At 38.3% G+C, this 26108-nt stretch overlaps 4 protein-coding genes across 6 annotated transcripts in view; 1 reads left to right on the top strand and 3 right to left on the bottom strand.

Moving 5' to 3' along the window:
- LOC119693443 (putative uncharacterized protein DDB_G0277255) overlaps positions 1-1791 on the bottom strand; it is a 38345-nt gene extending 36554 nt beyond the window's left edge. For all 3 annotated transcript variants that reach the window (XM_048626569.1, XM_048626581.1, XM_048626584.1), the window contains exon 1: positions 1686-1791. In XM_048626569.1, the coding sequence (XP_048482526.1) occupies positions 1686-1701 (16 nt within the window). In that variant the 5' untranslated portion in view covers positions 1702-1791. The remainder of the gene's footprint in view (positions 1-1685) is intronic.
- A 1800-nt stretch (positions 1792-3591) lies between these two features.
- On the top strand, positions 3592-6224 carry LOC105380965 (ADP-ribosylation factor 2). The gene is made up of 4 exons (XM_011550590.3): positions 3592-3810; positions 3945-4207; positions 5431-5556; positions 5998-6224. The coding sequence occupies exons 1-4, from the start codon at positions 3744-3746 to the stop codon at positions 6082-6084; spliced, it is 543 nt and encodes a 180-aa protein (XP_011548892.1). The 5' UTR covers positions 3592-3743; the 3' UTR covers positions 6085-6224.
- Positions 6225-7739: 1515 nt separating this feature from the next.
- On the bottom strand, positions 7740-11726 carry LOC105380964 (enoyl-CoA hydratase domain-containing protein 3, mitochondrial). Its single transcript, XM_011550589.3, has 7 exons — positions 11607-11726; positions 11402-11514; positions 9317-9452; positions 8946-9044; positions 8595-8686; positions 8315-8403; positions 7740-8206 (listed from the first exon to the last, which is right to left on the bottom strand). The coding sequence occupies exons 1-7, from the start codon at positions 11622-11624 to the stop codon at positions 7914-7916; spliced, it is 840 nt and encodes a 279-aa protein (XP_011548891.3). The 5' UTR covers positions 11625-11726; the 3' UTR covers positions 7740-7913.
- Positions 11727-12004: 278 nt separating this feature from the next.
- LOC105380963 (ATP-dependent DNA/RNA helicase DHX36) lies at positions 12005-25787 on the bottom strand. The gene is made up of 12 exons (XM_038116833.2): positions 25528-25787; positions 24214-25284; positions 23809-23978; positions 23327-23489; positions 22667-22943; positions 21999-22458; positions 18720-18950; positions 17934-18112; positions 17176-17497; positions 14603-14871; positions 14131-14311; positions 12005-12623 (listed from the first exon to the last, which is right to left on the bottom strand). Exons 1-12 carry the CDS (start codon positions 25711-25713, stop codon positions 12509-12511), a joined length of 3624 nt encoding a protein of 1207 aa, XP_037972761.2. The 5' UTR covers positions 25714-25787; the 3' UTR covers positions 12005-12508.
- Between the last annotated feature and the right edge of the window lie 321 nt (positions 25788-26108).

Below are 26108 nucleotides of genomic sequence, written 5' to 3'. Positions count from 1 at the left end.
CGTTTATTATCTTTTAGTTTAGGCTGATCATTTTAATACGAATAAAATCCCATAGATGTCTTCATAGAACTTATAATGGGGTTTGTACGAGCTTTGTGAATTGGCGGGAAACGTGTTTCAGGCATGTTACCCTCTATCCAACATTCTGTACAAAGCATTATATCTATACTACACCTAGCTACCTACATAGTTCGACCCGGAATAGAGTCTTAGTTCTGTGTTAATGAAGGTGACTCATCAGAATCAGCAGTGTTGTGTTGACTGACTCCATTGTCTAGATCTCATTAGAGGGGCTGGCTTTAATTGACAAGTCTTTTGAACATTTGGAACTAAGACTTGATAGCATCTTGTCTTGTGGACCAGACCAATTAAACCATAGTAAGAAGTGGCTGATTTTATAAAAGGATGCTATTAAATGGTATAATTATCTACCTATACGTCTCTTCTCAATTCTACTTTACCCAATCATGTGCCCGATATTATCATAGAATATTACCTACACATCAGCTAGCTGATGAATTAGTATTCACGATAAGATGATTTATAATTATGAATGCAGTTTTGAAGCAGCAACATATCCAATACAGTGGATTGTCAGGAATCTGCTGATTATATTGTTGATCATTAAAATTTGATTATGAAGGTACCATATTAGAGGCACATGATATTAGAGACTATGTAGGTACCTTACGTTAGATTTTGTGGAGTTTAGTATTGTATTATTTGAATTGTTTCTACAGCAAGCAATTCTGCAATGACTTATGTGGCTTATGGTCGCTATTGCGCGGTCACGCCTTCGCCGGTATGACGTAATGTTTTCTCAAGTCTACGATTAGGTACCTACTACTAAAAATAATATCAAATTATACCTAAGGGCGTATGCATTTAAAAACAGAAAAAAGGTAGTATTACGTATAGCAAAGGTGGTGGGTAGTATCATCGGACAAAACCTACCTAGAAATTAGTATTGATAATGATAATTAATGTTGCAATTTTGATTTATAAATAACTTGTTCATTATTCCCTTTCTCAGTCTAGCTCCGTCATTGGCATAGGTTTAGGTACCTACACAAATAACTAAAGTTACATGCACGATAAATGCCTTATTTGTTTCAAACCTCTGTGTTAGGAAACTAGACCTTTGGAATGCAATGTTGTTCTATAAAGCCTGCCTACATCAGTTTTAGTGCTTGCTTGGAGCTAAATTGTTTTGTAGTAAGTACCTGCCTAGGTGTGCCATAAAATATGCTGTTAGTTACGAGGTTGCATGTCATCGTCAGCTGACCTTGATGAAAGTTAGATCTCATCTCCAGAACTTGTGTATGGGGTATTGCGATTTTAAGTAAACTAATCCAAGGACATGAAGTTAAATATAATGTTAGATACGTACTTATCTAATTCCCGGGTAGACGAGAGTACCTAGTCCAAAATGCGTAGGAATCGATGTTATGGTATTTAGATATAACGTCATTAATTATAATGTAATAGAAATTAGTTAATAGGTACTATAAATAAATAAATATGTACTTACCGAGTAATTATTTAATCAGCGATCAAGGATAAAGGACCTTCGCACGAGAACCTGTTCATGTTTTCACGTATTTACTAAAGACTCTCACCACTAACTCCACTTTTTTGAGATGAGGCGGTAGATACTAAAGAAAGCTAGGTGTAAATTCACTCACCTTCGTGATTTTCCATGTCGATTCTGGTCTAAAAATTAAAATAAAACTAATATTCGTAAAATAAAGCGTTTCTATGACGACGCATGACAGCAAACTCTAACTTGATTCCTATTGGCCGAATCTAAAATCATATGCTTGTCAATGTCAAATTTGACAGCGAGTTTGTCTTGTCTTTGTCTCGTTGTTGTCTATGGCTGTACCATAAAGCAACAATAATCAGTGATGGGAAACTACTCATGCATAACGATTATGATTAAACTGAGTCTTCATAGATGTAAAAAGATAAAGATAAAAAGATAAAAGATAAAAATTATTTATTCGGTGACCAGCACCACACACCAAAAAATACACAAGGAAATACACACAGCAAACAACAAGATGTCAACGTAAACAACTCTCCTTTCTTCTTCTTCTTCATTCCAGCTACTCCTCCGAGGAGTCTGGGGCTGACACCAGCCGCTTCCATCCTTCTCTGTCGGTCGCCAGGAAGTTGAGCTTTCCTTTCCAAATGGCTAAAATTATTAAACTAAAGAGTATACTAGATAACTATGTTTAAATAAAATAGACAGGGTGTTGCAAAAAGGGTATACTAAGCCGAAACCTACATGTGCAGCATGGTATATCTAAGCCTGAAACTGAAATCAGAATTTCAAAATTCGCAAAAAAAAAATTAATTTTCCATAGAAACTACAGTGAAACTATAAAGTCCTGAAATTAAATGAGGGCACTGCTATCTTTCATGTAGCAACCCTATATAGCGAAACATAACTGACTTTGATACTTGAAATTTGGCCTGTTAACTTCTTACCTATTTATGTATTTTAAAAACAACTTACCATCCACAAAAAAGCTCTTATACAAGCTAGAAGGTGTTAATATGAAGGCTATAATAGTGAAACCAATAAATATTTATTTAGATAACGTTATTACAACTGTATAAAAACTGGATCTGTTGACGAAGGGCACACATAGTAAAGACATCAATTTCTCTTTTTGGACGGCCAGTTCTGTTTCTTCCAGGAGTTAGAAATATTCCATATTTTGCCCTCTTTGGCACGCTGGTCCGATATAACTATAAAACAAAATAAAAAAATCTTTTTGAGTTACACAATGCCCCCGAAATTCACACAATGTGAATTTAGTAAGTAAACAAAAAATATATCTTCAAGTATCAAAATGTTAAGGTTTGACTCAACTGAAACCAGATGAAACCTACAATCAGTGGTATGTAAACAATGTTCGACTTGGGCTCTAAACCTAGGTTTATCGATAAATGAAGCGTTGGTACTAATAAAAAATGAGTTATTACAATTTGTAAAATGCTACATACCCGTCATACACGCTGTACGAGCGTAAACATCCTCCAAATTCGACAAAATGTGTCCAGCTTGATGTTCCGCTAAACATTGTATAAAAACTCGATAAATAACTTCACTAGCTTGACTACGAATATTTTTCTTCATCTTCCTAATTGCAACCAAGCGTAAATTGTTGCTTTTATCTAGATTATCCTTATAATTAATAAGAAAATTCAAAAAAACAGCCAACCGCCTATTGACATAAACAATTGTTATGACTTTTATGTTTCTTTTCTAATGGTGCCAGGCTCCTGAAAATTTTAGTTCCTCAAACATTAATTTCACGACTTTATAGTTTCACTGTATGTTGGTCACGTTACTTTTTACTATGAATGATTGATGATGAGAATGATTATATTTTTCGCGAATTTTGAAATTCTGATTCCAGTTTCGGGCTTAGATATACCATGCTGCACATATAGGTTTCGGCTTAGTTTACCCTTTTTGCAACATCCTGTATAAATTATCGTCTAAAATATTTTTTTTGCTGTAAGTCGATTTAGATTTTGTTTCAGTGCTGAGAGGCGTATATTATTTTCTCTATGGATAGGTTAGCACATCACTACCTGCCAATAGAAAACGTCGACGTATTGTTCCGTTCGTGTGAAGATTATTTCTTTATTTTTGGTGTTTATTGCTGCTTAAACTGCAGATAATCTTTATATTTAGTAACTGACCATTGATAACTGCGCAAGTAACCATGGGTTTAACAATATCGAGTGTATTTACAAGGCTTTTCGGCAAAAAACAGATGCGTATCCTAATGGGTGAGTGACAAATGACAGCTCATCGCTGATACATTGTGAAGATTTATTTCTAGAAACGCTTCAATACCTTTTTCATTGTACCTAATATGTGTTTGTTTTTCATCTAATCAAACAATGGTTTTGTTTCTTCGCAGTCGGACTTGACGCCGCTGGAAAAACAACTATACTTTACAAGCTAAAGTTGGGCGAAATTGTGACTACCATCCCGACGATCGGCTTCAATGTGGAGACGGTGGAATACAAAAACATTAGCTTCACCGTGTGGGACGTCGGCGGCCAGGACAAGATCAGGCCCCTCTGGCGCCATTACTATCAAAACACACAAGGACTGATATTTGTTGTGGATTCTAGTGACACCAAGAGAATACAGGAGGCTGAAAATGAACTGGCTAATATGGTTTGTGGTTTCAATTAATAGCTAATCCATCATTTTATTAGTATGTTTTAGTGAACACTAGCTTATCAGACCTCATCATCATCAGCTTGTCCACTGCTGTGTTCATTCTCATTTGGTCCCCAGTGGAAGTGGAGTGTAACATTTTAGGCATAAACTTCACCCACAGATCACCACAACATCCTGTTCTTGGTTTTACTCATGCAGCTACATACAGTTCCCCAAAATTGATAATGCACATAGAAATCTTCGTCATTGTTCGGCAACGGTCGTATTCCCGAGCGTTAGAAAACTATTATGTATTTAGAGTGGTTAAGTGCATTTTCTTCATGAAATTTTAGTAGAATTTTGTAATTGGTGCTAAAAGAGATAATTGATTTATCAGTAACGAAATTTGATTCGATAATTCATAATATTCCATAATATTAAAATTTACTTCAAAAATGTTACAGTAGGTACTTTTCAAGTGTCTTACTGAAGCTGATCTAAAGATGGATGAAAGAAGGTTTGAATAACACAAGGTTTATATTATAAAGAGAAATGGATTTCAAACACAGGTTTATATTAATTTTTTTAAATCTCAGTTCAAAAATATTTACAGCACTGATTATTTCACATTAATAAAAATGTTTACATTAAAATCTCAGTTCAAAAGTATTTACAGCGCTGATCATTCACAATAATATTACATTTACAAACTTGGTCTTTTGGGTGTGGCTTTATTGGCAAAGTGAAGTCTATCAATGTGACGTATATTTTATTCTTAAATGTGCCTCATAATATGGCATCGTCAAAAATAATTAAAGTTGAAATTAAATTCACATTTGAAAAAAATAACAAGAACGATGTGTAATTGCAGCTCTTTATAATTCCACAAAAGTAATATTGATCTTGACCTTGAGACCCTTGACTGATCGGTGACAGCCACCGACCGCCCAAATTGTTTTCGATTATGTGTCACATGATATTGACTACTATTTCTTTCGAACAAGGATCAAAATGCAAGTGCTCTTACGATTCAATGATTCGGGTGTTTCCGGGAATACGACAGTTTGCGAAGATTTGCATGCGCATTATTAATATGGGAGAACTGTACTATACTATACTAGTCAGAAGTATTGTACATCCATGAAATTTGGAAAAAGGCAATTTTACATTACATAATTAATTTTACATACATTACTTATATTTACTGAATAATAGTTTCACATTTATTTATTCCACAGTTGAAAGAGGATGAACTTCGGGATGCAGTTATATTGGTGTTTGCAAACAAACAGGACATGCCAAATGCCATGACTGCTGCTGAACTAACAAATGCCCTTAACTTAAACAATTTGAGAAACAGACGTGTAAGTATTCATTCATTCTTATTCACACATCTGGGATACAAATGGCTGCCGTTTTGGCACAGTTTAAAGTACTTTAAACTCTTACTTCTTAATAGATTACAGTGTAATTATAAAGTCATCATCATCAGCCCATAATTGTCAACTGCTATACTAAGTGCTCTCCCAACACTCTATCCTTTGCCTTCCTCATCCAGATACTAATGGCCACCTAAGGTTGCCAGTCCATTATTATAATGTAAATATTGTAAATGCATAATGAAGCTCTTGCAAACAACCTTCAACTTTTTGATAATAACTACAGTAAAGAATTCATTTATACTAATGTTGCTTATCTACTATTTAAATGTTATTTGTCTGTTATCTGTGAAACAAGGTGTGTTGGTTCATTTCACATACCTAGTGAAAACAACAGGTTGACTAAAAAGCATTGTATTTTTGCAGTGGTATATCCAGGCTACATGTGCAACCCAAGGACAGGGGCTTTATGAAGGTCTAGACTGGCTTTCAAATGAACTAGCCAAGAAGTGAGCAATGGACAAACACCCAGTCAAGGGAAGTCTATGCAGATAACATTCCCAGCAGACTGACAAAGTATGGATCCAGAAGTGAAAGTGAATTCAAAGACTTTAAATTTATATGTAACTATAAATATAATATTTAACCTAGTATTCCTGTCATTTTAATATTTAGGCTACTTGCACTGCACATAAGATTGCAGTAGGGCCGCACTAATCTGGATGTCTGCTTATTCCATGATTGCGGTAATCCGGAAAGGAAAATAAACTGTCCACTATTTCGAAATAGTATTAAAATGTTTAACAGACTTTTTACAAAAACTTTAAAAAAATAACCCCATAGAGTTACTCTAACATCATATTTTTAACAGATTACTTATCTCAGGTACCTATATCAAAGTGTATGTATATTATGTACACATACAGTACAGTACATCATAACGTAAGTGTTAGGTAATTTATTAAAATTTTGCAGATTGCAATCCAGACCTGGATCTCCAAGGGTCTACTTTTTGTATATCTGGGATAGAGAGGCCCTACTGTATCATGTAATGTATGACTGTTTCTTGACTTTGTTTTTTAGTCCATATCATTGGTTCTGCTTCTAGCCACTGGATATTTACAAGATGTGAGTAATTATTATTGTATATGCTGATGAGTTAATAGTATTGTGAAATTACCAAGTGACTGCATGTCTAGAGCCCCTATACCTATAGCAAAATGACAATAAATCTTTGTTTTACATGCACATCTTTGCACTAAACCTACATTAACAGTTGACTTAATATAGTCTTATTATGTTTTATGTTAGTGAAATAAGTTTTAAAAAATATTTAAGTATCTAAAGTCTTATTATTATCTTGTATAACGCAGATTTATTAAGATTAAACATTATCAGTTTGTAAGTAACTGGCATTCATAACTACTTACTGCATTATGAATCCTGTAAAAATTTATAGTCCCACAGAAGATATAAATAAAATAAGTATGGCCCCAAATTAAACTATAAGGCAGCGTTCCCACTACGCCGGACCGGCAGATCTGCCGAAAACCGGACACCGGACAGAGTGTTCACATTACATCGGATCCCGGAAGAAATTCAGACAGTTTCTGCTTGAATATCCATGCTCCGAATGACGTGAGTGGAACACGGGCGGGGCGAGGGGAGCACGAGCGGGGCGAGCGGGGGACAGATACCGGCACAAACTCGTTCACATTACTCCGGGCCCGGTCGTTCTACCGGCAATTCGTAGTGACAAAACGTTCGGTAGAAATGCCGGGCTCGGCAAAAATGCCGGACCCGGGATAATGTGAATAGCTTCATATAAATTGTACAGCCACTAGCTCTTCCGGCAGATTTACCGGCGCGGCAGATCTGCCGGTCCGGCGTAGTGGGAACGCTGCCTAAGTATATTTGAGAAAGTATTTAACCATGTCTTGTATCTGCTTGCAGCATTTTTGTGTGTTCCCTATTGCAATATTAGAACTTCACTTTACTGTGATGATTATAACGATGATATAATAAGATTTGAGCAGTGCTTTCTATAAATTACATCTGTATGGCTATATGGGAGTGGCATTTATTTTTAACCATACAAGATTATGTTTTGTCATTGTTATTTTATGCAACTGTACTATAAGTTATTTGGGAAATAAAACTATAAGGTGTACATACACTATTACAAAAATATTTTATTGTAAAAAAAAACACTTCTTGGCTAAAGGGTTTACTTTACAAAGAATCCTGGAATAATATTCAAAAGGTATTTCAATCCGAAAGTCAAGTTATAAGTGACTTCGCGATAGCTACGTATACAGTTAAAAACACTTTCATAAACTTTTTTATTGTTTGTGAGTCCAAACAGGCTTCCTCTTTTCAATGAAACTCTTGATACCCTCTTGTCCGTCACCCATGTTTACATTTTTCACCATTAACTCACCCCCCAATTTATAAGCCTCACTCAGTCCCAGTTCTATTTGTTTGTAATAAAATTCTTTGCCGAGAGACACGACGCTACGGCTTTTCATCTTAATTTTGTCAATAATATTGTTCACTTCTTTGTCTAGTTGATCCGCTGTTACCACTTTTGTCACCAGACCGCTTTCGTAAGCTTCTTGGGCACTAATGGCTTCACCTGCATATAGAATGGTGTAATTAGGTATGTACTTGAAAGTTTAAAACAATTATTCACCTGGATATGAATTTACTGATTATGAGCAATTAGTTATAAGACAACAACTACCTGTAAGAAGCATATACATCGCCCTGGATTTCGGCACAGATCTACCAACTGCTATGCCGGGTGTAGAACAGAATATGCCGAAGTTTGCCCTGGAAAATATAATTTTTTATTATTAGGTACATGGCTAGAGCTTCTTTTCATGTGACTTGTGAGGTTGTTTTTAGCCCCCCTCACCTTTGAGTGATTATGTAGATACCTATGCGTTAGTTACACATCAATTTTAGGTACTAGTCAGGTAAGGTAACAAAGACATTGACAACATAACTAGTATATTATTTACCCAGGTGTTGAGAATTTACTTGTTTCCGAACACACCGCCATGTCGCACTGTGCGACTAGCTGGCACCCAGCCGCCGCCACTACGCCGTTCACCTGATGAAATATTATAAAAAATAAATTAACACTACCTGTTGTCAACGCGTCGTTTTGATAATGTATTATTCCAGCGTGTCAGCTTCCTAAATACTTAGGTACGAAATTTTTCGACTATTATAGGTACCAAAATTCAGGTAAGTTAGGTAAGTATTGAGATAATCGATAACTTTAGGTGAATGCGATATACATAGGTACTAATCAGCCATGCATACTATCTTTATGTACTTTTTACTATCCAGGCAGGCATGAATGTTACCTTTGCTATAATTGGTACAGGACTTCTGACAATAGACATCATCAGCTCAGTTGCTTTGTCAAATATTACTTTATGCTGCTCAACACCACTGCTAGCTTGCTGAAAAATAGGAACAATTTACAGTTTGAAATAGCATAGCCATCAACCATCATCATGTTGGATTTGTATAACTCCCGTAAAAAGGTGACCATTACATAGGTATTAGGTAAGTAGGAGACTACGATTACAACGAAATAACTTGATTCTAACAGCCATGTTTCGTTCGTCCGCTAAATATAAATGTACCTACTTATCAAATATATTTTTTTGTATCTAAGAGAACCTTTTGCTACAAATTTCAAAGAAATTTTGTATCTTGTGTTAAAACTTACGAGTTCTTTAAGATTGTGTCCAGCTGAAAATACATGTCCCTTGGCGGTCAGGACTATTGCTCGTAGCGAATCAATATCTTTGTCCCTGTTTATTTCTTCAACAAGATAACTCATCATATCCAAGGATAAAGAGTTCCTGGAAAAGAGTTTTACCAGATTCAGGCTTTTTCAGATTAATTATTAAGATTCTCAGTAGCGGTCTACCACCATTTCCTTTGTTCCCATCGAGTCACACATCAAACCTGTCACACTGTATACAGTTGGGAATTCTTCATGAAAAGTGTGCCATCTAGTCACAGTGTTACTCGATGGGAGTGTTACTCGTTGGGAATGATTTATTTCTGAATTCCAAACCAGCCGCTGTAACTGGATGGGAACATAAACTAGAAAATTCCCAACTGTTCTCCCGTTACTCGTTAAGATTTGTTCAGTGATGATGAATGATGATGATGCCTAACCAGTGATAGGTACTGTGACTTATACAGTGTGTTGTTTTTCGGACCCGATGGGGGTTTTTTCCCTTAAAGTTTGGGTCCGAAAAACAACACACTGTATAAGTATTTATTATTACGATTTTATTTATTTTCGTTTCTTGAAAAATTATGAAAATAGAAATAATTATTCCGAACAACCAAACTAGTTAACAATAAAATTATAAAATCAAAACCGAATTGTAAAATCCAATATTTTTTTTTCTATGAATGATAGATAGATACTGGGTGCTGGGTGGGTAGTACAGCAGTAGCCACAAAATAATAGAGAAAATGAAAACTTTCAGTTCCCAAATTTTGCGTGGAGGTGACTTTATGGCAGTTTGATATTTACTTATCGACTCATATCTGCTCTGCTTCACCATGAAGAAATAATAAGTACTTCCGAAGTACCTACCTCAGATTAATGATGATCTGGCGCTTATACCGCGGGCGCGCCTCGGACATAGACGGAAGATGCAGATGATCTCAAAATAATGGCGAAAATTATGGGGACCAACACCGATCTAGTACTTACGTACTTATTTATTTATTTTATTCGGAAAACTAAAACTAGTTAAAACTTAATATTACTAATTTGCATAACAGCCATGTAGTAATTATAGTTATCGCATATGGTGGAATTCAGATCCATTGGACTCTTGTATTGGCTCAAAAGACTTGATGAGGTTTCACACGCGCCATCTACCTTAATCTCTTATTCCCTCCATCCAAAGGTTGTCTGGCAGAGATCGCTTTTCGTGATAAGACCGCCTTTTGTACCCTAATTAGGTTCGTCATCTTTAGCCTATAGTAGTCCACTGCACTGGACGTAGGTGTCTCCCAAAGCACGCCACTGGATGTGATCTTTAGCTTTCCGCATCCAAATTAAGTTACAACTTGTATATTTTATTATTCTTTTGGGGTGTACAAATAAAGTGTATTCTATTCTATAATCGGTTTTTGTCTATGGTGGAAAATTCTTCATTGAAAATCCCAACAAGTTACTGTGACTTGTTGGGAATTTTTATTTTCATAGTCCCAACTAGTTACAGTGTTACAGTTGTATGTGACACGTTGGGAATGAAGGAAAAGGGTGTTTCAACGAGTAACAGAGTGTGGACTGATGGGAATTTTGAACATAAAATTCCCAACGAGTAACAGTGTGACTGGTTGAGGTGTGACTGGCTGGGAACAAAGGCACCATTTCACCTACTAACAGCCTATTTGCGCAGATCTGAGTTCTATCTAACCCCGGGTTAGAGAAAGTGAGGTCCTGTCCTAACCAGAGTTTATGGGGTAATAATAATGGACCTAGAAAGTGTAATTACACTATACAAACGTATGTTTTTTTATATTATTAGGGTTGGAGAAAAGTAACTACTCGACGATGTGTCGACGACTCGACGATCCATTTGCTGCTTCTGTTGGAAAGTCAATAAAGCGCCATCTATGTTTAAGTATGATAAACTATTAGCAATTGAAGATAGGAAGAGGTCAATGATTTTGAGATTACGGTAATGAGTATACAAACACAGGTTTGCGTACATTTCGTAAGTGTAAATTGTTTTAGATACCTACTTAGGTATTAATGAGGAGGTGGGAAATTTCTTACCGAGTTTTATCATTATTTAAGGTGATTTCTCTGGTCCCATCGACGTTATTTACAGATAGATATTGGGTATGATTATGCCGACAATATGTTAATGCCGAATTAACACTTCTTTGCTGTAAATAAAAAAATATATTAGTAAGTAAGAGGATATAATTAATGATAAGTAACATTTTCAGAACAATAAATGGTAAGATTGTTTACTTACCAACACATATGAAAACATTTTGATTTAACACTATTATAACCTCAAAGTTAAGATTTAAACAATAATATTAATTGACCTTGTGTTTTATCAAAGTCAAAAAAAAAACTGATATTGAGATTTTTCTAAAATGAGCTCTACACAGTAAGAAATACGATTGAGTATTGATGTAAACGCCATGTATAAAATAACAATTCATTAAATAGAATACCAGGAATAGAAGGTTTTAAAACTACCACGTATTAAAAACTACCAAAACTAGTAGCTCACTAGATTCACCTACTTCGCTTTTTCATGGTCTCATTGTTAGTTAATAGAATATCGACTAGTAGGTGCGTAAGGCAGTATTATTTTATATGTTTGACTTTTACTTTAAAACATTTTCAAACATGGGGCAGGGGTTAACTTCAATCTTTATTATTAAAACACTCAATTTTGGTTTATCTCGATAAATGTATTTTGAAAGAGATCACATCACATGCACATTTAGTGCAATCAATATTAAGTAGTAGTACCTACATAGGAACATTTACGTACTTATATCTTCTTTAAGTCTTAACCTAAAAACATAGTATACCGCTGGTATAACTATTCCATGTTTTATCACATTTAGACACGACGGCGGGAGAGCATGTCAATTCAAAATTGAATTATGGTTCTTGCGCAGCTGCGGTATGGACTACGGGTGTGCCTATTTATGATACACATAAAAAACAGATTTAAATATTCATAAATGTTCAGCATAAATTGGCTGGTCCCTGGAGGGTTACTCTATGCTGACGAAAAGCTTTCGTTGTGCAATCAATCTATCGGCATGTTTGATACAACGAAACAGAGTGGTATCTCACGGAGGAGCACTCCGAAATTTAGTTTTTCTTCAAATATGTAGAGTGACCCCCTGAAGTTTATCGTCTCGCCCTCCAGTTCCCTGGCTGAGGCTCGGGCTCTGATTGGTCGGAATCTCCGAAATTGTCGTCTTCGATCTGCTCGTCCTCCGCTGTTATCAGGTCTATCACCGCACTGGAAAGAATTAGTAAAATTTACTTGATCTGTATAAGGTATTAACATGGAAGTAATAATACAACAGGAATGCGCACTGCACCAAAAAAACGAGCCGACAGAGATAGTAAGCACGGAGCCCTCCATCTCTTTCTATTTTTGGTGACCATAATTTTAGGTAATTCATGAGACATCACTTCTAACTATCATCATGTTCTTCTATCTATCATGTCGCGAATAGGTGTCGATGGTCTCAAAGTCACCTATTATTCGAATAATTCGATTGCAATGTAGGTACGAATGTATTTTGGTGATATGTTTCTTCATTGGAAGGAAAGCTGAAATTTGGGAAAATATAATTTTAAGTACCTAAATAAAATTAAGTTGGGTGTAGTGTTGACAAGAAAGTGTCAAAGTTAACATTAAACGCAACTATGTACCTAAAACGTGTTTATTCTGTGGGTGTTCCGTTTACAAGTCTATTTGATGAAAATCATAAGATTTCAAAAAAAAAACTCAACCTAAGAGCTTCCGCCGGTTTTAAGCTTGATAAATTATCTTATAATACTCATATCTATCACCAAAAAAATCAACAGCTCATAAATCTTTACCAGCCTTATAAGATAACAGCCACAATAATACCTAATGATACTTAGGTATAAAATAAAACAAAAAGTTGAATGGTCCTAATTAATGGAAAGTGATTCAAAAGTACGAATGAATGGTCACCCTAACCATAACGTCTCTCACAACAGTATAAACGTCATCCGTCATCTTGACAACTTCGGTCTTGTCGTAAAGTATTTAGAAAAACTACCAATATTTTATATGAAATTATTATTCATACAAATACCAAATATTTCATTAAAATTACATGTTTATAATGATTTATTATAAATTTGTTTTTGAAAATGATATACAGTAGTCTATGAGTTAATTTAATATTTTTTTTGCATAGCTCTCTTCGTACAAAATCTACTAAAGTTTACACAACTAAATCCTGGCAATTGTTAGAAAGAGAGGAAGGGCTCTGTGGTAACCCTCTCTATCGGCTCGCGGCCTCTTTCACTTCAAATATAAATCTTAAGGTGAATTCGTTAGGTCTATTTTTGTTTGCATCATTTTGGTGAGTGCGCATTCCTGTTGTATTATTACTTCCATGGGTATTAATTATGAAGCAGAAAAAGCTTTAAATAAATAAATATTAATTTTAAGCTGACAACACATAATGAATGCATTTTATCACAATGGCTATGGTATTCATAGGCTGCAGATTCAAATGTCTAACAATGTAACCCCCAATCGTCAGAGTTAATATCGTTGTTATTCTAAATATTCAATCGTTTCTTACAAAATCACAGATTAAATTAATGAATAATGCGCTATGTGCAGCCCGCGAGATTTGCTTCGCTCTAAAAAAATCCATTACTACCGGTATAAAATAAGCCTATAATATAAAGCCAGAGGTCAGCTACAGAAACTTTCGCGTTTATAATGTTAGTAGGAAGTTACGAATAATGAAACATACCTTAAAACCTCTTCCTGGAATTTATTATCTTCAATAGCATGCACACTGGTCACCATCACTTTGTTAGCGAGGACATGGTCTAACAGGGCCCTCAGTTCCAGCAGTAATTCTGTGGTCTCCCTGTTGCATTTCACCTTCACTGTCGATATGCTCATGTAGCAGACTTCTGAGTCGGTTTCATCTGAAAATATCTTGCAATGAAAAAAACAGATACGTATTTTTGGGGAGAGGAAAAGTAGTGGTTATATGAGGTAGGTCAAAGAGTGTAGTGGCGAGCGTAACGGGATGCTTGTCCAGATAATGAACATTCTGTGTTAATAATTTCTTACATACCAATACCCTTAACCCCTCAAATGTCTATAAGCTACAGCAGCATTTGCAAAAAAGCGTACGTATGGAAATGCATGCTGATGTAGACAAACGAAATTTTCTTGCGACTTTTAGCCTCTACAGCTCGATCGCCAATACATACCACGAGTAACATCCAACTCGCCAAAGAACAGTAGCGGCAACGTATGCACCAATGTAACCTCCAACAGAAACAGCTGCGAAGACTTCTGCTTCAGCCAATACACCAGCCAACCGGCGCCAGGGTTGTTACAGATGGGTGTGTTGTTGTCACGAGGAGAGAATGAAGGGGCCATGACACTGCTGGGGTGGATCTCTACTCGGCCGTCTTCGGGAGTGCGAGCTATGATGCGTATCGGCTTGCGAATGTTGCGGTTGTTGAGATTGAGCCACCTGGAAAGTGGTGGTGTTGTTAGACGGGAGTGGGTTGTGATGTGGATGTTAGGGATTCGTGATCTTTGGGTCTCGTTACTTTGCTATAATATTAAATGTTTCGTTTCATCCTGCTTTCAATATAATACTTATTCTGTAGTAAGCACAGAAGAACCTATATCTCAATAAGTCGTAATTCGATAAGTATCTGGAAGTTTTTGGCGTCTCCCCACAGACCTCAAGTTTAAGTTAGAAAGTTTCTACTGTACAGGGTGTTGCAAAAGTGATATAATAATAATAATAATAATAATAAATATTTATTTCAGACCACATAGTCCATAGTAAGTGTTAGTAACAATGAATCTTAATACTAGGTTAGGCTAAATACAAACACAAACACATTAATATATTTATTTACACACCCTATTTTGAAACACTGAGTACTGATCCTACCCTGTTCCAGTTAAGTACTTGAACCCAGTGTCTCAAGATAGGGCCATCCACCCTCTCGGCGATCACCCTCAGGAGGCTGTTGTCGCTGGCCCGCACTCTGCCCAGCAGAGACGCTGTTCGCTTCCGGATAATGGCGTAAAAGTCATCCGTGCGTTCGGCTGCGAACATGCCTGACGCGCTGCAGTAGCGGGGCAGCCCCATCATCATCCTGAAGGTGTTATTATATTGAACGCGCAGGGCGCTGAAAGCCTTCTGAGTATAGTTAGTCCAGAGGCTGCTTGTATACACTGATTGACAATAAGCTTTGAATAAGGTAACCTTCACCTGCTTAGAGCAATACGCAAACCTTCGGACCAACATATTACCCCTGATGGCCAACGCCCTGCGTTCTCTTTCCATATCCATATCATCACACAGATTTTCAGTCACATAATGACCTAGATACTTAAAACTTTTTACACGATTCAATTTAGTACCATTAAGAAATAGGTCAGGAACCGTTCTAAACCTTTTTTTACCTACAGCAAAAAACATAAATTCAGATTTTTTAACATTATATGACAATCCGTGACTATTTGCGAATGTTTCACAAACCCCCAACAATTTCCTCAATGCATTGACTGAGGGGCCCAGCAGCACCATATCATCTGCATAACTTATATTGTTAAAACAAATCCCATCTACATGGCATCCGACACCAGTGCGTTTTAGTTCCCCAATCAATGCATTTATATATAGATTAAACAATTTAGGAGAGGTCACCCCTCCCTGTCTCACCCCACATTCCATTTTATAGGAGTCAGACAGTATATCCCCCCATCTCACAAAATTTACCTGTTTGTCGTACCAATACTTGAGCACAGATAAAATATCACTCGGTATAATTCCGTCCAGCTTATTCCACAAAATGTCGTACGACACTAGGTCAAACGCCTTGGAGAGGTCTAGAAAACACGCATAGATAGGTGTATTTCTGTCTAAATAGTACCTCACCGTATGCTTTAGACATAATATCGCGGCCTCCGTGGAAAGAGCTGGGCGGAAGCCAAACTGTGCGTCATTCAACTTAATATATTTATCTAGACAAGAGTCTACTAGGTGATCAAATACCTTCGCGATAACTGTAGCTAACGAAATTGGCCGGTAGTTGCTCTTGTCTGATAGATCACCAGTTCTGTTCTTAACTATTGGCACGACTATAACCTTCACAAGTTCAGGCGGTAGGTATGAATGTACTACACACAACGAAAAGAACAAAGACAATACACGGCACATATGAACACCAGCATACTGCAAGTGCTCAATGCTCAAGCTGTCATGTCCCGGTGATCTGCCTCGATGCATGTTTTTAATTGCACTCTCAACATCCTTCGCCGAGAACCTAACTGGTACATCACCGTCATGAGCTCCAGCACTGAGCACCAGCTTAGACGGGCCGAGAGGAGACTTAACGCTAAAATGTTCTCTAAACAAGTTCGCTATAGCGCCTAGGTCGGACACCCCATCGATGCTCACAGGTCGGCCTGGCTTGATGTTCAGTCTATCAGTGTTTTTCCAGAATTTTTTAAAGTCCTTATTATGCCTCTGAGTGGCCAAAATGTCCATTTTTATTTGTTCCTGGTTTTTCTGACACCACTTCAACTTAGCTTTAAAAATCCTACGCGATACACACATCTCCTCATAAGCTATAAGTACTAAGCCGACAGGAAGTGCCTCAGAGAAATTCGCAAAAAAAAACTATTGGAGAAAAGGATTTCTGAGTCGTATAAATAACAAAAGTTGTTCAGATTGACGCCCTGAGCCTTACCTTACCCTTTCAGCTTACTATACCACTATTGCCACACCCTGTATAAAACCCACAACCAAACTTACTTAACAGTACCCACATTAGGATACAGCGATGCGGCCACAATCGCCTTGAACAGACTTATATTGCCAGCGTTCCGATTCTCATACGCCGCTCGTATATCGCCCGAGGGAAGGAACCCCATTTGCTTCAAGTTATCCCCAAATTGGCGCTTCATGTCTGATAGTAGCTGCAGCGTATTGTTGGAGAGGAAGAAGTTGTAAGCGAATGTTCTGGAATGCTGGCCGGAGCGTTCCCAGGTGATGATCGCTTCGGATATAGCGACGTGGTCGCTCGGCTCGCCGAGTGCTAGTTGGCGTTTGCATTTGCGACTTTCTTCTTCTTTGCCTGTTGGAATGATGGATTGTTTAGATTGTTAGTGTCAAGGTTTAAACAGTCAAATCAATGCAATATGGCATTGCACTCGAGGGAAGAAAATTATGATTTTTCTCATCACATAAAACCCAGGCCTCGCAGCACGGGCTCTTTATCGACGGCGATAACCATAACATTAATCACAGCGTCGCATTTAGTGGCGCTTGGTGAATCGCGATTTAGTGGCAGTTATCCAAGTCGACGTCAATAATGGACCCGTGCAGCGGGGACTGAATAACAGATATTTTAGGTAAGTGCATTATGGAATTGGTCATAGTAGCCACAAAGTATTTAAAGAAGAAAGAGCATACCTACCTACTGGTCAACCTCACCACTTTCCAATTTTCTTCACTATATTCTGATAAACAACTAAACACATGCATACTTCTGTATTATCTGCAAAACTCACCAATAACCAGCATAAACGGATCTTTAAACCCCCACACGGCGGCCACGCAGGCGGCGCGGTCGAGACAGCCGAACAGAGCGCCCAGCAACAGCAGCTTGCCCGCCGCCGGGTGCACGGGCAGGCGCGCCAGGTGCCAGCCCAGGGGGGTCAGTGTCTCGGTCTTGTCGAGCGCGCCTAGTCTGTGGGTAGATGGCGCTAGTTGTACTTATACATTAGGGAATCAACACAACGTCTAGCGCGCCTAGTCTGTGGGTAGACGGCACTAGTTACACATATACCAGCGTGAACGCGGCCTCGGTCCGGCCCAGCCGCAGCTGCTTCAGCATCAGCACCGGCTCCAGCAGGTCGCTCCGCTGCAGCTCCGGGAGCAGGCGCGAGGCCAACTTACTGGCTCGAGGCGAGTATTTACAGATTGTATAGAGAGCGCTATATATAGTCCGCGTATTTTACAGGTTGTACGTGGATATAGAGAGCGCTATAGTACGCGCCAGAGTGCTTATGTGAAACGAGCTACGAGACTCGCGTAAATCAATGCAACTGTAAGCAAGTGACATTCACACGTATACACGCACTCTAGCCCTAGAAACAAGAGTTTCGGTAAAATATACGCACCCGAATAGTCCGTATGCCTAATTACCTTTAAGATATCGGTAGACACAAGTAAAAAATACATACAAACATTACAAACCGAATTGAGAACCTCCTCCTTTTTTTTAAGTCGGTTAAAAATGCACCTCTTTTCAATACACAAATATTCTCCTATCAAAATTGGAATACACTACACACCTTTGCAAATGCTTCACAGCCCACTCAGTAGTAACCACCGCGGGCGGGTCGGGCACCAGCGTGAACGCGGCCTCGGCCCTCCCCAGCCGCAGCTGCTTCAGCATCAGCACCGGCTCCAGCAGGTCGCTCCGCTGCAGCTCCGGGAGTAGACGCTCGTCTAGCTTGCTGGCTCGGTAGGAGGTTAGTAGGTGGTAGCAGACGCCCGGCTGGCAGCGACCGGCGCGCCCGCGTCTGGAAGTAAGGAAAAGGGTGATATTGATGTCGATTCAGAAGGGCTAGCAGCTAGCACGGGGCGCAATTAAGACGTGAGAAAGGTTCTACGTCGCGCTCGCTCTTGAGGCAATGTGATGTGAGTGTGCGGGTTCTACCTTTTTTGGCATAAGATTTATTTGCCTAATCTCGTATTGCATAGTAACGTTTGGTCAAAGTCTCGTTACGCCGAAAATCGTATGGCATAAATCTCGTTTAGTAAAAAGTTATTTCGCATAACATTGTTTAGCCTAATAATGGTATGGCCAAATCTTGAATAGCCTAATAATGCTATGGCATAGGTTTATTAGGTTTATACAAAGTAATAATATTCGTTTGGCTTTAACTTTGACGGAGCGTCTCCCTATATAGCGCAAACTGGTGCCTTGTATTGTTTCCGAGGTTTGGAAAACGCTCCGCTCCGCTTCGCTGCGCTCCGCTTTGGTTTTGATGAACATGTGCACCTAATACGCTCCTCCTCGCTTTGCTCGTCGTCGCACCTATTTTTAGGTTTCGATCTCATGGGGTTTGTAATAATTATATTGGTCGTTAACTTTCGATTTTTTGATCATACAATATCGTGATTTTCGGGATGTAGGAGAAAAATACCACAATTTGTACATTTACTACATACTTAATATATTATTTATTAAGATAACATTACGAGAAACAAGATTATACATAGGTATAGACGAACATAAATTTGAGCAAACGAAACTTAGGTGTTTAAAGATTGTGCCTAAAGAGTTTTAGACGAAACGAGCCTTGTGCCACATAAGTCTTGGCAAAGTGATGGTTCGGCCAAAAAAGTTTAGACCATACGAGTTATGCGAAAAGAGTTTTGGTCAATAAAGATTATGCAAGATGAGCGGAACCCGAGTGTGCGCGGTACAAATCTTTTGTCACGTCTTAATTGCACCCCGTTTATATTTTAGCTATCTCAAACTATATTATTTTCCCGTGGAATATTTTTTTTACGGAAAACCTTTTAGAGCCAAATTTTAAACAAGGAATTTAATTTAAACAAACAGTTATATTCCAAAAGAAAGCTGCGAAGGATATGGCACACAAGTAGGCATCCGGATGATAAGAAAGCACTCAACAAATCTTGTCTCCAGTTGAAGATGGACATAGCCTCTCTAAAGAACAAAACTTTTCAAAGCTTTGTTGAATCGTTGACTCCAGATAAATCATCAGAATATTCCCTGTTGAAAGCAACGAGGCATCTAAATCAGCCGATGAACTGCAAGCCTCCTCTGAAAAAGACCGATGGTGAATGGGCTAGATCCAGTCAGGAAAAATCGAAAAGCTTTTGCTCTACACTTGGCGGATGTCTTCAGCCCTAATGCAGCTGCTGACGGCATTGATGAAAGCTTTATCGAATCTTTACTCGCCCAAGACCTTAGAGATGACTTATCGATAAAACTTGCGACACCACGGGAAGTGTGGTCTCAAATAAGATACCTAAAAACTCACTCGGCTCCTGGCTTCGATCTAATAACGCCAAAAATTCTAAAAGAACTTCCCAAGAAGGCAATCGTTTTCATAACTATACTAATTAATGCAGTTCTAAGGATGTCTTACTTCCCCCAACACTGGAAAGTTTCCCAGATCTTAATGATCTACAAACCCGGGAAGCCAGCCAATCTGGTAACGTCTTATCGGCCAATAAGTTTGCTGCCCATCATTTCAAAGATTTGCGAGAGGATAATCCTTCGCAGATTGTCTCCTGCTCTAACCGAGAATAAAGTAATTCCAGACCATCAATTTGGATTTCGGTCTAGGCACGCTAGTATAGAGCAGGTTCACAGAGTCTGTGGAAAAATCAGAGATGCGCTCGAAAACAAAGAATATTGCTCAGCAGCATTTTTAGACATCCAACAGGCATTTGATAGAGTCTGGCACAAAGGGCTACTATTCAAGGTCAAGAAATATCTTCCTCACGCATTCTTCGGGCTGATCCAATCTTACCTGTGTGATCGAGTTTTTCACGTAAAAGAGAACGGTTCCATGTCAAGATTTTATGATATAAATGCAGGCGTGCCTCAAGGGTCTGTTCTTGGACCTACTCTCTACTCCCTGTATACATGCGACCTTCCAAAAACTAACCATACTCTGACTGCAACCTACGCTGACGACACTGCGATTTTGGCTAATAATTCAGACCCCTCCATGGCCTCGTTTCTACTGCAATCTGAACTGGACGAAATAAGCAAATGGTTAAGCGTATGGCGTATAAAATCTAGTGCCTCAAAATCAACCCACATCACATTCACACTGAGGAAAGGAAATTGCCCTGAAGTGAAGCTGGCAGGAGAACCACTCCCACACTCTGATTCTGTCAAGTACCTGGGAATTCACCTGGACCGCAGACTGACCTGGAAAACGCACATAAAAAAGAAAAGAGATGAGTTAAACCTGAGATACAGAAGTCTATGGTGGCTGCTCGGAAGAAAGTCGATGCTATCTTTAGAAAACAAACTTTTAGTTTACAAGACTATTCTCAAGCCAATATGGACGTATGGCATTCAGCTCTGGGGCAGTGCTTGTAACTCATAAAACATAGAGATTCTACAACGATACCAAAACATACTTCTGAAATCCATATCGCACGCTCCTTGGTTTATTACCAATAGAGTCCACGAGTTCCTAGGAATGCCAACTGTTAAGCAAGAAATAACTACATCATGCTCCAAATATAAAATACGCCTGGACAATCATCCCAATCCCTTGGCACAAGATCTCCTTCTACACAGCCACAAACGTCGGCTTAAACGTCATGCAATACTGGAGCTGGATGAAACCTTTGCTTCCTGCTGATTGAAGAGTACTTGTCACTGGACAAGTAACTCTAAACGCCTGATACCTCCATCATACCTGCTTATGGTTAAGGAACCGATCGCAGATCAAAATCACAGAAAAAAAAAAAAAAAAAACAGTTATTCCAGTAGAGAATCGAATCGGGGCCTTGGGAGCTAATAAGCAAAGTGTTTCGTCTGATTATAAACATATGTGTGGTGTGTGTGTTACCTTTGCCGTAAGTTCGCTTGTGAAACCCATTCCACCTTCAGCGTAGCGACATTCTCTTCAACAATCAGCCCTTTCATCTTGATGCGTCCACTGTCTATCACATACACTATGTCATCTATCGTTATAGACGTTTCCGCTATATTCGTAGCCACTATAATCTTCCTTACTCCTTCGGGGGGCCTTTCGAAGATTCTCCTTTGTTCCAAAGATGGCAGTTTAGAATGCAGCGGATAAATTTCGAATTTAGAACTGGGGAAATCTTGCGGATTGAGTAGTTTGAGCAAGTTGGTGATGTCTACAATGCCAGGGACAAATACTAGAATGGCCCCCGGGTCTCCCCGGCTTATGTGAAGTATAAGTTCAGCTATCAGTTCTACGCTCAGCTCCTCTGTTCTGTAATCTTGTAGCGTCTTGTACACCTGCTTGTCCAGTTTGTGCTTCTGTGATTCTAGCCACGGTCCTGGGGAGATACACAAGTTTATGTAATAGGTAAGTAACAATAATATTTGGGTATATCTCACACACGGCCATCCGTCCACAAACTAGACAGAGCCTGTAATATAATATATAAAGGGCAATAATAGTAAAAGCATATGCAATAGTTATTTTAGGTAGTATTTTGTAAAAAGAATTGTATAATAATATAAGTAAAACTAAATTATGTTTACCTATAAAATGTCTATACTCCACTCCTTTTTCCATCCCCTTCTTGGTGTAAGAGTTATAGTTTTTATTCCTTTGGAACCCCTGCCCCGGTCTGCTGTTATCTTCATCGTACTGGAAACCGGTCATTTTCAAGACATCTTCCAAGTAATAATCTGTCACTGGATACGCCAGCCCTTCAATGTGCATCATAGGACAGTTGTTGAAGTATGCTGATAAACCTTCGGCATTTAATGTCGCACTCATCAGGATAATTTTCAAGTCTTTCCGCTTTTGTAGGATCTGTGGAAGCGAAAATTGTGTTAAAATAATTATAAATGATGGAGCGAACACAACTTGCTTTATAATATACAGGGTGAAAACAACGAATGGGCCATGGAGAGAAAGTAGCTCTATTCTATTCTGCTGAAGGGAAACATTCCTTTATTTTTAACAAGAAAAAAAACTACATGTTGTTCTTCATGTTCACACATACATATGCTCATGACTGTAATCCCCAAAGGGGTAGGTCACGAGCCGTATCGCCGTTTTTGAATGAGTCCAAAGCACTTAAGGTACATATGTAGAATCTAGATGTGCAGGTTTCCTCACGATGGTTTCCTTCACCATTCATCACCTTCATGTTAATTTGCAACCTTAACTCAAACTACGAAACATAAAACTACCTTCTTCAAAACCAGCATGGACAGGTCAACATGCACATCTCGCTCGTGGACCTCGTCCAGTATTATGTGGCTGTAGTTGGTGAGCCCCTGGTTCACCTCCACCTCGCTCAGCAGGATGCCGGTCGTGCAGTATGTTATACTGCCACGGGATCTTGCATCCACTCTAGAACGGGTAGAAAACAGGTTTGTGATTGTTTAGTCTTACTTTGGCTTTGACTTATTAAGGTTTTCGTTGGTTAATTCTGGCATGAAAAGTGGATTGATTAAAAGGAAATAAGCAGTATAATGTAGGGTTAGAAAAAGCAATGGTGCCAAGATACTGCCTTGGGGCAAGCCACCATTTTGTCGATAGTATGTTTTATAGGACATAACAATTACAATACATACTTCAATGAATAATTCCAAACTCAATTTGTGAAGTACTTAATAAAGGGAGCATTAATTGATTGGAACTGGATAAGTAGGTATAACAACCCAGTTACTTTTCTAATCTGACGGCATATCCCACAGATTGTCCCAGTCTCTCGGCCCTCTCCGCCGCCACTCTCTCTGCTAGAGATGATGCTGCGATGCGCCGCGGCTGCGTCACCAGGATCCTCGTCACCGCTCCTCTCTTGTTTAATATTGCATCATCTAATATCAGTTGTGGTACCTAGAAAAGCCATAAAGCTATTTATAGCAACTTCTATGGGCAATAATAATAATATGTGGGGACATCTCACACACAGCCATCCAAACCCAAACTAGGCAGAGCCTGTAATATGGGTATCAGACAGCTGATATATATTTATCTACACAAATACCTAGATAGATACATATTAAATATAAATATCAACACCCAAATACACAATCTAATAACAAAAAAAAATATTTCAATTTAAATTTACCTGTGTAGATTTCCCACATCCCGTTTCACCACTGATTACTACAGCAGAATTGTTGCTGATCACATCCAACAGTTCACTTGACTTATTGTATGTTGGCAACTTTTTCCGGAACTGCAACATTTCCTTGTATCTTTTGTTATCCAACATCTCTACATACTCAGCATACAGTGTATCATTCAAATTTTTGTTGCCTGCAATATTATTTATTGTGACTCCTTTATTCAGGCACTCTTCAAGCTTTTCATCAAAACTACCACTAATAATATCATTGTAGCCATATTTGTAATCACTTGTCCCACGCAGAGACAGTTTCCTTTCACCTGATCCATAGTCACTTGTTTCTGCTTGATTTACAGGTATGAAATCTTCAGCTTTACCTGGAGTGCCTTTGAATGTTATAAAATCTGGCTTTGGTGGCTCAATAACAGGTGTCTCTTCCTTGTGTAATGGTTTAGGCATATAGTTTTTTAACTCTTTCATTTTAGCATCACATTCTACTATGTCTTTTTCTGTTTTAATTGAAATAAAATCTTCACTTCTTTTGAATGGTGTCTCTTCCTTGGGTAATGGTTTAGGCATATAGTTTTTTAACTCTTTCATTGTAACATCACATTCAACTACGTCTTTTTCTGTTTTAATTGAAATAAAATCTTCACTTCCTTTAAATGGTACAACGGTGTCAGGTGTTATGGGTTTTTTCTTGAGTAGTGTTGGAATATCCATTAGGTCCTCTGTCCATGGCTTTTTAAATACAGTTTCTTGTGTATTTCCTTCATCAGAAGAGTCGGAGCTGGAGTGTTCCGTGTCTATTGTTTGGTTACAGCCTGAAGTACTTGGATCCTCGGATGATGATGAAGCTTTATCATAAAGTGATGCAAATGCAGCAACTTTTTTAGCAATATTCTTATTCTTTTGGGGCTTAAGTTCTAAGATCTCAGGTTGTTCCAACTTGATTCTTTTTATTTGTGAAACAGATGATAAATCTATATTGTACTGCACAGCTATCTGGTTGATAGATTGTAAGCGGTTTCTTACTTGTCTTATGATAGCAGGAGGTATGGCCAGACCAATCTAGAAATTGTACAATCATTATATGAGATTTCAAAAAATATACATACTGTGTCAGTTATAATTTACGCTTATATTAATGGAGAATTTTATTTAAATCATAAATATGCACTGGGCTTGGATAGTATTACTTTGCAATAGTTAGTAGGAATTTTAAAACATAAGGATACTTCCAAAAAACTAGATATGTTGTGAAATTACTGCAATGTTATATTAAATACCAATATATTGGTTTGCAATACATACGGTGAAAGTTCTTTCAGTCTTCGGCTTATTTTTTTGCAAGTCCCTATAGAAAAGCCCTATTTCTTTTCCTCGAAGACCGGGCGGCCTTTGGACTCGTTCCTCATCATCAATTGGTGGCGCAGACCAATATCTACCCTTATTAGGATTCTTTTTAGCTTTCCCTCTCCCACGGGGCCAGCGAGGCATTTTATCAATTTTATATGGACTTACGAAAAAGTTTTAATTAAAGCGCAAATTTTGTAATGTTTACAAGAAAATGTGATCGCTTGCTTGCTGACAGTTGACAGTGACACTGACGTTAGTTCAGTTACACAGACACCGCATCTATTCGGTCTATTCGAGTGTTCCCATGGAAGCTTAATAACATGGAAGTATTACTTCCATGAGTATTCCTGAATAATAACAGTATCGACGCCCAATAGTTTGCTTCCATCCCAGTGCATCTCACACAAACATGGATGCACGAGGATGCACGGTACCCTGCTATCACTAGCGAAGGTTTTTGTTCTGAGACTTTATTTACACGGAGTATTTTTCATAAGTGATGTTGTTATCTTTGTCAGTACAGATTAGAGAGCCTA

This window comes from Plutella xylostella, chromosome 3 (genome assembly GCF_932276165.1).
Source record: "Plutella xylostella chromosome 3, ilPluXylo3.1, whole genome shotgun sequence".
Lineage (NCBI taxonomy): Eukaryota > Metazoa > Arthropoda > Insecta > Lepidoptera > Plutellidae > Plutella > Plutella xylostella.
Note: the sequence above shows the minus strand (reverse complement) of the source record. Positions and strands in the feature narration are given on the sequence as shown.

Excerpts from the sequence above, each read along its gene's own strand:
- LOC105380965 (XM_011550590.3), top strand. The coding sequence starts at position 3,744 with ATGGGTTTAACAATATCGAGTGTATTTACAAGGCTTTTCGGCAAAAAA. Across the intron at positions 3,811-3,944 it reads ACAGATGCGTATCCTAATGG|TCGGACTTGACGCCGCTGGA; the intron begins GTGAGTGACAAA and ends GTTTCTTCGCAG. Across the intron at positions 4,208-5,430 it reads AAAATGAACTGGCTAATATG|TTGAAAGAGGATGAACTTCG; the intron begins GTTTGTGGTTTC and ends TTTATTCCACAG.
- LOC105380964 (XM_011550589.3), bottom strand. Across the intron at positions 9,453-11,401 it reads TTAAATAATGATAAAACTCG|GAACTCTTTATCCTTGGATA; the intron begins GTAAGAAATTTC and ends ACTCTTTTCCAG. Across the intron at positions 8,207-8,314 it reads GATGTATATGCTTCTTACAG|GTGAAGCCATTAGTGCCCAA; the intron begins GTAGTTGTTGTC and ends TTCTATATGCAG.
- LOC105380963 (XM_038116833.2), bottom strand. The coding sequence starts at position 25,713 with ATGCCTCGCTGGCCCCGTGGGAGAGGGAAAGCTAAAAAGAATCCTAAT. Across the intron at positions 25,285-25,527 it reads AGACTGAAAGAACTTTCACC|ATTGGTCTGGCCATACCTCC; the intron begins GTATGTATTGCA and ends TACAATTTCTAG. Across the intron at positions 22,459-22,666 it reads GGAGTATAGACATTTTATAG|GACCGTGGCTAGAATCACAG; the intron begins GTAAACATAATT and ends GTATCTCCCCAG.